This window comes from Coffea eugenioides, chromosome 11, assembly GCF_003713205.1.
Source record: "Coffea eugenioides isolate CCC68of chromosome 11, Ceug_1.0, whole genome shotgun sequence".
Taxonomy (NCBI): domain Eukaryota; kingdom Viridiplantae; phylum Streptophyta; class Magnoliopsida; order Gentianales; family Rubiaceae; genus Coffea; species Coffea eugenioides.
This window is the reverse complement of record NC_040045.1, coordinates 348,778-362,544: the sequence shown is the minus strand read 5'-3', so window position 1 is coordinate 362,544 and position 13,767 is coordinate 348,778. Positions and strand designations below refer to the sequence as shown.

The following is a 13,767-nucleotide window of genomic DNA, read 5'->3' as shown; positions in this document are numbered from 1 at the left end:
TATTTGAAAAAAAATCTAATGAACAAATTTTGCAAAAGAAACCTTGTTTCTTACCAACAAATTAAGTAACTAATAAAATCACCTTTAATATTGCTTTAACATATTTAATTTATGTTAAATACAAATTTTACCAATTTCTCTTTTGTAAAAATATAAGTGTATCACTTTTTCAATTTTAATTACAAACATTTATGTTTTTTACATAAATGTAGTGATTCAGAGTAAAATGCCCATAAATAGTTAGTATTTTGTTGATGTAATGCAAAAAAATCCATAAATAGTTGGTATGTTATGGGCGCAATCTTTTTTACTTTCACATATTTAAAATTTGTTAAATGCAAAATCTACTAGTTTTCCTTTCATAAAAATATAAGTATAATACTTTTTTAATTTTATTTACAAATATTTATGTATTTTACATAAATGTAATGATTCAGAATAAAATACCCATAACTAGGTAGTATTTTGTTGATGTAATGCAAAAAACTCATAAAGAGTTGGTATGTTATGGGCAAAACTTTTTTACTTTCACATATTTAAAATTTATTAAATACAAAATTTACTAGTTTCCCTTTCGTAAAAATATTAGTGTAACACTTTTTCAATTTTAGTTACAAATATTTATGTATTTTACAAAAATGTAATGATTCAGAATAAAATACCCGTAAATAGCTAGTGTTTTGTTGATGTAATACAAAAAAAAAAAATCATAAATAATAGGTATGTTATGGGCAATATATTTTTTACTTTCATAAAAATCAGTTTATGTTAAATACAGGACAACCAATTTTCCTTTCGTCAAAATATTAGTGTAACAGTTCTTCAATTTTAGTTACACATATTTATGTATTTTACATAAATGTAATGATTCAGAGTAAAATGTCCATAAATAGATAGTATTTTGTTGATGTAATGCCCGTAAATAGATAGTACTACTTATGCTTCCTTTTCGGTGTTTTATTCGTAGGCCCATTATATTTATGTTAATTCCGTCACACCCCAATACATTTTCAACTTCTGCAGTACGCTACATTCACATTTCTAAACCGCGGTTATAGGTCACCACTTACTTTTTTAGAAACATTCCCTTCATCTCCGTACATGTCAGGTTGCTACGTGCCAGCTTCTTTGCCATATAATTTACTTTCCACACCTGTCTTTGGAATATGTGAATACACTACAAAATTTACCCTTATGTTTCATGTTTCACGAGGAACAAAGAATGGATGTGACTTGGAGCGGTCACCTCAAGCCCATTGCTTCCCGCTAAAGCTAAGAATGAAAAGAAAGGAAAATAGGGGGAACAAAGTGCAAGAAGGACGACGACATTTGAACCAATCACAAAGTGGCAAAATTTTGGGACCACTCACCAGCCAATCACAATTGGCCACATCACCCAAATAACCGCCCTTGCATTCCCAAAGGGAATATAGGGGAGAAAAAGTAACGAGACGTTTGGTAAGAGAATTTCGGAACGGAGAATTGAAATAAACTACATAATTTTTGTTTGAATTACTACTATCCTAATTGAAATTTTGGAACTATATCTAAAAATTTGGAATTCTCCAATTCCCTAGTAACCTGGAAGGTTTTGAACGAAACCCAAGTCTGATTCCCCTTTAGAAACGGAGCTCATCCCGTCACCTGTTAAAAAAATTAATATATAATTATATACATATATAATTATATATAATATATATATTACAATTATATATTTTATTATAATATTAGTGTAATTATATAATATATTTATAACTATTATAATATATTCATAATAATAATAATCATTATTATTATCATTATTATATACACATATATAATATATTATATAAATACATATATTATAATTATTTAATTAAATATAATTATAATTATATAATATATATTATAAATTTATTAATATTATATGATAATACATTTGTAGTATTTATAAATATATTTATAAATTTATATTATATGTACATATAGTTATTATATATATGTCTATATAATAATAATAATATATTATATATTTATATTTATTATTATAAATATAATAATTATTATTATATTTAATATATAATATACAGTATAATTATAATTATAATATAGTAGTGTAATTAATATATATATAATATAATATTTCTATAATTATATTTAATTATATATGATACATAATTATCCATAATATTTAATTTAATTAGTTACAAACTTATAATAATGATATTATTAGCTATATGTATTATATAATGTATATTAGTATATATAGTATAATTGATAATTATACTAAATTTGCTAATACATTTAATTAGTGAAAATTTCTTATATCTCATTTCGAAAGAGCCAACGAACCAAACATCAATTATAGTAATAATATATATTTTTGGTACTGAACCAAACAGATGCATTGAAATGACTGACTCAATTCCAAATCCAAGATATGTGATCCCAATTCCAAATTCGATTTCAAAGTACGAACCAAATGCCACCTTAGTTCACGTGCGGAGGAGGACGACATTTGAACCAATCACAAAGTGGCAAAATTTTGGACGACCGCCCACCAGCCAATCACAATTGGCCACATCACCAAGACAACCACTCATTTGAGCCCTTGGATTCCCTATATACACATATACTATGAGGTGAAAACCGCGCATGCCTAGGGGTGGCAATGGGGCGGGGGTGGAGCGGGGGTTACCTCCCTCAACCCCCGCCCCGTTGCATTTTAATTCCCTCCGCCCCGCCCCACTTCCCCTGCAGGGTTAAAAAAATTTTATTATATAATTTCATTATAATTAAATTTGAGCAAATAATCAAGTACTAAAATATCAACACATTACCAAATTATTATTCATTGTAACTTTACAATTGAAACTCATAAAAATAATTAAACAAAGATTATTTGAATACAATTTAATATGATAAAACAAATATAACTAAAATAATCAAATTTTCATTTTTGATACAAATACAATCACTAAATTATTATTGTGTTTTTTTTAGAAAAAATGTTATTGTATTAAGTGTAGTTAGGAATTTAACATAAATGTATTAATAAATTTAGTATAAATAATTAATAATTTTTATTAATAGACATATATAATTAATAATATAATTAATAATATCATTATATATATATAATTATGTACATATATATTTTTTTTTTCAAACGGGTGGTGCACCACCGCCCCCCGCCCCCCGCCCCATTTCTAAACGGGGGGAAAAAATTCCCCCGCTGGCACCCACCCCGTTGCCATCCCTAGCATGCCTAGCACAGTTTGAGGATTATAAAGTGCCCACCAAAGAAAAATCACGTGCTGTTAAATTGAAAAGGGTGGGAAAAAAATCGAAAAATGATGATTGGAGTGATAATGCACTTAGACAAACAAGAAGTGATGAAGAAAAATCAGATGCTCAACTCCAAAATCCTATATGAGTCCTCCATTTCAGCAAAGAATTACCATTAAGATGAAGCAATGGTGCAGAAAACAGCCAACTTTAGCAGAGAAATTTATCTTGTCAACGATATTATCATAAAAGAAATTATTCATTGCATTCTATATATCAGTTCAAGAACCAAATAAGCCAAGGCATGTTTTTTAAACATTCGGAGATTCATTGTGATGCTAATCAGAGAATGTCTATTATTTGTCTGTGAAGAGGATATGTACCTGCAATCAAAAAAAAAAAAAAGAAAAAAGGAGGCTTTTGCAAGTCAAAAGACTCAATACTATTTTTAACACAAAAACATGAAGGACATTGATCCATTTATACAAAAAAATAAAATAAATTTTTTTTTCAACAAAAACTGAGAGTGATAATGCATTTAGTTCCACACAAACGACCATCAAGCATTCATCATGTTTACTTCAAATTTCTGCTACTCGTAAATCATTAGCTATCTATTACTTGTAAACTCTTCCTGTTGGATGGTAAAGGATGGCTCACAAAAGAACATTCATTTGCATGGCAGACGATGTCCCAACGTAGTATAAATGCACATCCTCGTACAACAGCATCATGGATATCACATAAAGAGTATTCAGAAACCATGAATATCCTACAAGTTCAGTGCACAGCGATCACAGGAGGACTTCCAATGGTAGTAGCTAGTTGGTGAAATAGGAGACAAAACTTCTGCACCAACAACTTGAGAATGAGGACTTTCAAACACGGTTTTCTCAATGAACTAATGAGCAAAACTTACATTACCAAACATTAAGATGAAATAGTTTTATAGTCAATTCAAGAGTGATTTTTATAAGCTGAGCCAATCTAGAGAAACACAAATACAACTCTATATATATATCTCAATACATCTAACGTCAACTGGATTGGTAAAAGCTACAACAAATTCACCCACGAACTTAAAATATGAACCAAGACCATGCAATAATGTCTATTTTCTCAAATTCACAGTAATATCCAATTCCACATACTTTGACAAAAATAATACAGCAGCAGACTAAAATGCAAATTGTGAAAAGCACATAACCCCCTGACCATTCTCCTCACTCAATTGATTAATCATCACTTCCACTATGCAGCATAATCTAAAAAACTTAAAGAGTTCATCAAACTGCAAACATTTTAGTCCAAGACTAAAATAAATACATACATACATACGCATGGATGCATGCATACATACATATACAATATATATATATATATGTATATATTTCTTTCCCTAAGCAAAGATTATTACACACTGTAAGAAACGTCAACAGGCTATACCTCAATCAATCCTTCAACAACAATCAAATTTTAACTTTGAGTAAAATTTGTAAAACGGAAACGAAGACAAAATACAAAATGAAAAACCAGAACTTTATTGACTCACCTGATGATCAGGATTCTAAAACATAAAATTCCTAGGCTTTTTCACATGCAAGAACCCCTAATTCGGAGTGAACAAAACCAGCCACAACCCTCAACTTTAACAACTGAAAATACAAATAACAAAAATAAAAGACCACAAATTTTTTGTACGCATTATTGGCCTCAGATGCATGTGGAGCAGTGATAATGAAAGTTTAAAGTAAGGCTCAGGTCTGTTATCAAAAGTCAGGCAGACATGACGTTACTGCCATGGCTGCAGATGCAGTTGCATTTGAAGGGGAAAAATGAATGAACCTCAAATGCCATCAGGGTTGCCTCACCAAAATATGGCAATCAACTTAAAGCCTGAAATACAACTAAATAAACTAAAATTGTAATGTCATATTACAAAAAACCTATGATGTTCCTTATTCCTCCCTGTTTTGATTCTAAAATCTTCTAATAAATGTCTTGAATTTTTGTGGCACTATACTTCTATTATTATCAAAAACTAGTGTTCTTAAATTGTCCAGTAATTCTGAAAGTCATCATTAAAATCAATCAGTAGCTAAAAGACAACGAAATGAACTCCATTTAGCATACGATTCCTTTTCAAAAAAGAACAATCTTTTTTTTTGTTTCCAACAAATTTTAGACGCGAAAAAAGAATGTGAGAAGAAGTCCACTATTGAATACACATAGATACAACTAAGAAGTCAAAAAATGGAGTAGCACAGCAGTCATTTTGCAATATTTAGCAGGCTGACTAACTCAAGTAGAGTTTATTAAAACCTGACCAGAGAAGTACAAAAGATGGAGAATTAAGACCAGTGACGATATAAATGATGGAAAAGGAGCCTGAAAATATGCTTTCTCATTATCTCTGAAGCATGTTTTGATCAATTTCAAGTGGATTCACAGCTTTCGACATCACACCTAATGCCTGCTGCAGAAAACTTGCATACATACACACATACCATTTCCATTTGACAATAGATTGTCAGCAGATAGAAGAAAAGTATGGCAATAGAAAGAACATTTTCATTGCAGGCCCAACATTTTCAACTGCCCAAATACCAACAGAACAGATCAGATATCAGACCACAAGAGAATATTACCTATAAATGGAAAAAGGAACAGAAACAGAAAAAATGCTCACCCATGATACAATTTTCTGGTCTCTTCAAATGTTCAGATTTATAGCAATTTGCAGCATACAAATTGACAACATGTGACCAGAATAGGTTTTCATTTGTGTTCTTATTAATCCAGTCTGATAATTATGGTCTAAACTTCAAGAAAGAAATGAGTAGGACATTTGCTAGCTATCAAATCAGGCACAATAAGCATAACAGCTATGAAGAGATAATCTAAAGATGGGAAAGAAGTTTCATTTTGTATTTCTTTTTGTTGACAATGGGAGCAGATATGTGAAGAAGAATAAGAAGAAGAAAACAGAATCCATTACCCATGCTAAAACTTGTAACAATGCATATAAAACATTACCTATGGTAAAAAAAGGACCCAACTGCAGGGGAAAAAAATCTGCGTTAGGCAAACTGTCCTTGAGCAAATTAAAGAGCCCAAGACTTGAAATTCATCTGATACTGCAGAAGATTACCAACTATATAAAATGAACAAAATGCACTAATTGAACAATTGCCTAAATAATTGAACAAAATGCCAAAAAAACTGATGAAAAATAGTATGCAATTATGCTGGTATCCAGAAAAACGTACAGACAATTTCTGTATAAACTGAACTGCTTTGGCGGAATTGTATACAAAACTCAAAAGGGTACTCGGTAAACTATTGCAATTTGCAATTAAACAGCATATAGCAATCTCAGAAATGCAGAAATTTTCAAAAGGAAAAATTTTTGTATAGCACAAAAGCGAGAGTGCCAGACTTACCAGTGTGACTATGAAGCTCTGAACTCTTTACTACCTTCAAGAAAATTCTGTAGTGTTCCTTTTTTTCCGGTAATTGATTGAATTAAGTGCCTGAAGAGTGAAGAAGTTTGGGCTTCTGAATGTTTATAGTCATCAACAGGTAATAAAAGTCATAAAAAATGAAAGTTAACGGACATGCAAAGCTCGATGGATCTGGTCCGCACAAAATACAGAAAAACAAAAGGGTAGTAGTAGAATTGAATACTTATCCTCAAACACTAATTCTTTTGTTTCTTTATCGACTTGGTTGATGTCACTCTGAACAGAATCCAAGATCATTCCAAACCTGCTTAATGAAGTTTCCATCATTACAATCCTTTGCTCAAGTTGTTCAATAATTTGGCCTGCTCAAGAAGTAAATACCGGAAACTTAGAAGAAAAACCTTGTATATCCTGGAAAACAAGCTTGTTTAGACAACATGCAATACAGAGTTACTACATTCTCATATCCAATTGAAAGTCCAAGCGGGAAGGCAGAATCTTCAGAACAAAATTGTTCTTTCAAAGTTGATGATACTATTTAATTGATAATTGTAAACTTACACTTCTATTCAGGAAGGGACCATTTGCACATTTGATTGGCAGGAGATCTAGAAATTTGTATTTGACTCTCTTCCCTTGGGAAATCAAGAACACGTGGTCGACAACGAAGGAGATATCCAAGAGACAAGCCAAAGAGAGGGAGCGGGTAGAACAAGGTCTACTTTTGATATACATTGAACCATTGTTCCTGATACCAAGCAAGAAACAGATGGCGGAACTTTGGGGTTTGGAGGAGAGAGAAGAATACCACCTAAAAGCTTAGAAGAATCTCAGCTTTGTCCTCGTTTATCACATACTTCTACATACAGCAGAAAGGGTAAACGAAAGAAGGCAATTTTGACCAAAAAAATTAAGAAAACAAAATAAAAGAGGAAGAAGAAGGATGAAGAGGAGAGGGAGATGAATGAAAAAATGAAGAAAGGAAAAGCACTGAGGGAGTGGGTAGAAACGTGCGAAGTTGCCTGGCAAAGTGGGTAAGCTGCCAATGTCCATCGAGCCCCGCATTAAAAAATCGCCCTCAGAACTCTTTCGTCCAATTGTTAATTGTTAACCAACAAACACGTGAGAATCACGTGCAAATGGAGGACGACTAAAATGTAGCCAATACGTTCCGAGTCTCTTTGTCTATCTGATTGATGTTAATAAATGTCAAAAAAGTATCAGCATACCTTTCTGCAGAGAAAACCACAAATTCTGAAAAACCTTATTTGGCAATACCTTATGCTGCCCAACCCAAACAGGTGACTGCATAATCACATGAATTTTCTTCCAATTATGGGATCCTGTTGCATTGAATACAGTATAAATATTCACTCCCCAAATTCTGAGATCCAAACTTCTTGCCATCTCAAAGAAGCACTATAACCAGCATCCTTCATATTGGTGCTCAAATACCCCAACATTTCATATATCTCACAGCAGACAGGATGGGCTTCATCTTTAGATGCAAAACAGTGTGCTACACCAGAAATGTTAATCCAACTGCACCCTACCTCTTTTGTCAGACCTTTTTCCCTCATTCCTCTTCTCACCCTATTTACATATTCCCAGTTTCCTTCGGCTGCATAAATATTTGAAAGTAGCACATGGTAACCTGTCGTCTTATCTCCTCCGGCCAAGGCAAGCAACTTGTCAGCAACAACTTTTCCCAATTCAAAATTTTTATGTATTCGACAAGCAGCAAGAAGTGAACCCCAGATTCCTAGAACATTACACTCCTCATCTATTTCATCAGCAAACATGTATGCTTCAACCACTCTACCAACTCGTCCTAACATGTCCACCACACAAGCATAGTGCTCCAGAGAGGGCTGCACCTCATGATCGCTCATTGACTCAAAAATTTGAAGACCTTCAGTAATCAATCCTGAATAACTGCATGCAGACAAGGCCGCTAGGAAGGGAACTCCGTCAGGTTGGAATCCACTTCCCCTCCAGGCATCAAAAAGCAAGATAGCTTTGTCACCCATCCCATGTTGGCCATAACCCACTATCATGTTAGTATAAGTAATAGAATTTTTATTGGGTGACTTTTCAAAAACACTTTCTGCATAGTGGATTGCACCTGATTTTGAGTACATGTCCACCAGGGCAGAGCCCACAAAGACATTATCATCCAGAAAGTTGCGAATAGCAAAACCATGGATTGCCTTACCCAGAGCTAAACTTCCCGACTGACTGCATGCAGGGAGAATTGATGCCAATGTGACAGCAGTTGGAGTGAGATCCAGCTCAAGCATCTGCCTAAGGACAGCAAAAGATTTCTCAATTAACCCATTATGGGTATTTGCTGAAATCATAGCATTCCACATGGCTGGGTCTCTATCCTTTGAGCAGTTCATATTGAACACTGCTTGTGCAGCTTTCATCATACCAGATTTAGCATACATATCTATTACATAAGTATTCATCCCTTCAAATTGAATTCTATGCCTGATCAAGTAAGCATGGGTCTGTTTTCCAATATCCAGATTTCTTAAATTTGATGCTGCAGAAAGTACAGCAGCGATAGTTACACCATCAATCATAAATTTTTGAGATTGCATCTCGTGCACAAGCATCAATCCCTCAACATCCATTCCATTCTGTACTAGTGCAGAAACCATTGTATTCCAAGAAACAATATCTCTTTCTTGCATTCCATTAAAAACTCGAAATGATTCACTAATGCTATTGCACTTCGAATACGTGGACACAATGGCATTTTGAAGGATAGCATGTGATACCAATGAATTCTTAATCAAGGATGCGTGTAGCTGCTGAGCAAAACCTAGACTCTGCAATTGTGATGTTGCAGTTAACGCTGAAAGAAAAGTCACATCATCAACTCCAACATCATCTTGTGCCTCTAGTGCTTCGAGAAAAAGATGAAGTGCTTCAATGGCACAATTATTCTGAACACATCCACCAATGAGAGAGTTCCAAATCTCTATATTCCTCTCCAAGCAATGGTCAAAAATCCTCCTAGCTTCAGCAAGGCAACCGAGCTCAGCATACATATATATTGCTGAACTCACAACAAACAAATCATTAACATACTCATCCCCAAATTTAATAACCATGCCATAAAGAACATGAGCAATTTGAACACCCATCACTCTAGAAGTGGCCGGAAACACATTAACAAAACTAACAGGAGTCGGTTTTATACCCATTTTCAACATCATCACAAAATGGACTAGCCCTTCAACAGGTCTCTCTGTTTTCAAATACCAAGAAATGATGGTGTTCCAAGCAACCACATTTCTTTTAGGCATAGTACTAAACACCCTTTTCACCAAGTCACAGCTATATAAAGCATCAAAACTGCTCAGGCAAGTGGCATACACATTCAAAAGAGAGTTATACACAATCCTACCAGCGTATATACCCGACCTCAAAATATGACAATGAACTGCTTTACCTATTCTGAGCTCTTTCGTTTCGGCGCAAGCTTTCAGAACAGATGAGAAAGTGTAAGGATCAGGCTGGTGCTGACTGGAACTCTTCATCATTTTGGAATACAAAGCAATGGCTTCATGGTGCAAGTCGTTGCAAATATACCCAATGATAATCGCGTTCCAGAGAACCGTAGTTGGTTGAGGAATTGAGTCGAACAGTTGGCGGGCAACATGTATTTGGCCCTCTTTGCAGAGCTGGCTAAAACGGTACCGAATGGTTTTTGGCTTTTGAGGGAAGCCGTGGTCGAAATGGCGTTTGATGGAGTCCTGGGAAGAGCATTGTTGATCAAGGTGGGGAGAAGCCAATGGGGCTTTGTTGTTTACAGGTGTTGAAGAATATGTACGGTTGGATTGGGCGAATGAGGTGGTGGTGGTGAACGAGCATCTGTGTGGCAAAGGCAAAGCGGAGGAAGACATGCTGGTCTGACTTAGCCGCATTTGGATAGCATGGCCCTGTTTGGTTCTCACACCTAGACTATACCTTTGATAGGGGTTATGTAATGTCATCAAATTTAATGGCAAGTTTTTAGTTTATATAAATATGCCAATTCTTATTTCTAGCCTTTTTGTTTTGAAACTTGAACATTTTTTGGAAATCATTTTTATGCTCAAGTCTTCAATCAGTTACACATTTCAAGTATAACCGAAAATCCATTTTTTTTACTACCTAGTGTTACCAGAGTCCTTACCATGGACATATGAATTTGTTCTCAACTAGTAAGGTATATAGGAAACTGTGTATAAGATATGTAAGATGGGATAATATCAGAAACCTCCTCTGAGGTTTTTCTTAATATCACTTGACGCTCCTAGGTTTTAAAAATATCAATTACCTCCCTTACTTTTTATTATTTGTGTAACAAAATTTTTAAAAAACCTAAACTACCCTTTCACTTGCTAAATAAAAAATATTCCTAAACCACTTTGTTCACTTCAAGAAAACCATCACCTCAAATACAATATCTTGTAGTACTACCACATTACAATGCTATACTACATAAGAATATAATTTTGAAAAATAAAAAAGATATTTGAAAAGAAACACACTTGCTTCAATTTTATTCTATATGCTCAAAACTAATTTCTTATGAATTTATATTTTTTTTCAACATCTTCTCAGCCCTTACTCAAACCGTTAAACTATGCCAATCATTATAAAAATCAACTCAAAATAAGCAAATAAATCATACCCCACTTTATCACAATCACAAAAAGTAAAAGATAAACAAAATTTAATTTATTATAATCTAGACATAAAAGATTTGCATAATCATCCAAAAAATATGAGTGAGAGAGAATGATAGGGAAAAGGGAGAAAAAAAAAGAAAGTGACTCTCATTTTTTTAAAATTTTTGAGTTCCATTTAACAATATATTGTAAATTATGTGTCAAGTGAGGGTTATTATAGTCATTTTATAATTACTAGTGGAGGTAAGTGATATTTCTAAAATCTCATAGGTACCAAGTGATATTTAGCCAAACCTCAAGGGAGGTTTCTGATATTAGATTTGGTGGGTTCAATTTAGTGGCTTTTACTGTTTGATTACCGTGAATTTTAGGTTGAACTCTGGGAGGTCCTAACAATTTTTTGAAGAAATGTGAAATGTCCCACTAAAAGTAGTGTACTTGGAGGGCTAAAGGAATACCATAGTCAGGGCCCTTACAGCCCTCGCGCCAGGCTATTAAGCCTTATATAATTTTTCTAATTCCTGTTACTAGAAGTAGTTCTTTATAAATTAGGAGGAGAAAAAATCTTTGCATAAAGTTAAATTTTTCAAGCACTATCGTTTGCAAAATTGGGCATGTAGTGATTGAAAGAAATCAAAGGAGAAAAAGATAAATTAGGAGATTCTCTATAATTGAAAGCTTGTTTAACTATAAATTACTATACAATTTTCTAATGGTGCTCCTTAGGTACTATGCATATTCATTCTTCCTGCATAAACCTTCCAACCCTTCCTGCATAATGTTCTTACTCATTTCGAATTCTTCTTGCATAAGCCTTCGAAAATCATTAAGGTGCGTTTGGTTGTATAGAATTGGAATTGAAATTCTATAGAATTAAAATTCTAGGAATTGGAATTCCAAAATATTGGAATTCTTTTGTTTGGAAAATGCATAGAATTGATACAGAATTCATTTAGAATTTCAAATTCTTTGTTTGGATGAAAGAAGAATTCATTAAAAATTAGAATTGCTTCCATCTAACATTTGCTTACATAAAAATTTTCTTTTTTTCTTTTTCCTATGTAATAATTTTTTTGATATTTAACTAACTGTCACTAAAGCTTCAAGGAAAAAACCAATTAGTGCCTTTAATAATTTATTTTTTCTTGCATTTAACTAATTGTTACTAAAGCTTTAAAGAAAAAGAAAACCAATTAGTTCCTTTTTTGCAATATATATATTATTCTTGTTTCCTTTATTCTTAATTAAATTATATTAAATAAAAAACTAATTATATATTCTAACTTAAAAAGTAGTTAATATTCATCAAGTTAAAACCTTGATATTTTTCTTACAGTTAAAACCTTGTACATCACTTTTGCCTCTTTAATGCACAAGCAACCATTCGGTGCTACAATGCTACAAAAGTAATGCTCACTATATCCATTCATTAACATTACATTTTATGCTAAAGCCATTAATAGGACAAGGCACCTCTGCTACTTGATAATCGTTACTATATGAGCAATTATCATTTGTTGCTCTTTACTTTCGTCCCTTCCTCCCTTTAGAGGTTTGAAGGTTCAAAGTGGGGATGCTCTGTTCATTCCTGAAGAAATCTTGAGGATCCACGGTAGCCTTCACTTTCACCAATCTGGCAGGTTGAAGATGATCCCCGCCCTATGAGGAAATGGTGTTTCATTCTCAGGAATTTCACTCATTCTTCCACCATAAGGATTGAAAACAAGTCTTGTTTTTCCAAGTTGAACCATTTTCTTGAATAGCGATACTAATCATCTTTAGGAATGGGTTCTGTACATAATCTGATTTTCTCTTCAAGAAGATCAATTGATCAAAAGCCCTTCCTAATAATACTTCCTTTGCTGTCCCAATCTTGTAGCTATACCACCAGAGCATCGTGTCAATCCAACTTGTTTCCAAACAATCACTTCTCTTCAATCCCAGTTAAGGAAATCCAGTGTTCATAACAGAAATCAACCTGTTTGCATCTCCAAGAAAATGTCCCAAAAATGTCAATCTAATGATTTTGGACTCTTTACTTTTCCAGTATTTGGCTGCACAAGAACTCTAATGAACAGATCGTTGTCAATTTTGTCAGCAACATTTTGCCATTTGTAAAGAACATCTGTTGCATTCTCTGCCTCAGTCTTCTGCACATTAACAGTGTGAATTTCAGGCACTCTGACTAACCTGATTCTATATGCAAAAACAACACAAAAACTAGCACTACCACCATCTCTAATAGCCCCAAACAGATCTTCTCCCATTTCTTTTTTATCCAAAACCTGGCTGTTAACATCGATAATCTGAGCATCAAGAACATTATCCACCATCAGGCAATATCTTTG

At 33.4% G+C, this 13,767-nt stretch overlaps 1 protein-coding gene across 1 annotated transcript; it reads right to left on the bottom strand.

The window, feature by feature from the left end:
- Window positions 1-3,738: 3,738 nt before the first annotated feature.
- LOC113751297 (pentatricopeptide repeat-containing protein At3g22150, chloroplastic-like) lies at window positions 3,739-10,669 on the bottom strand. The gene is made up of 5 exons (XM_027295251.1): window positions 8,010-10,669; window positions 7,293-7,920; window positions 6,711-7,093; window positions 6,304-6,404; window positions 3,739-4,116 (listed from the first exon to the last, which is right to left on the bottom strand). Exon 1 carries the CDS (start codon window positions 10,667-10,669, stop codon window positions 8,102-8,104), a length of 2,568 nt encoding a protein of 855 aa, XP_027151052.1. The 3' UTR covers window positions 3,739-4,116; window positions 6,304-6,404; window positions 6,711-7,093; window positions 7,293-7,920; window positions 8,010-8,101.
- Between the last annotated feature and the right edge of the window lie 3,098 nt (window positions 10,670-13,767).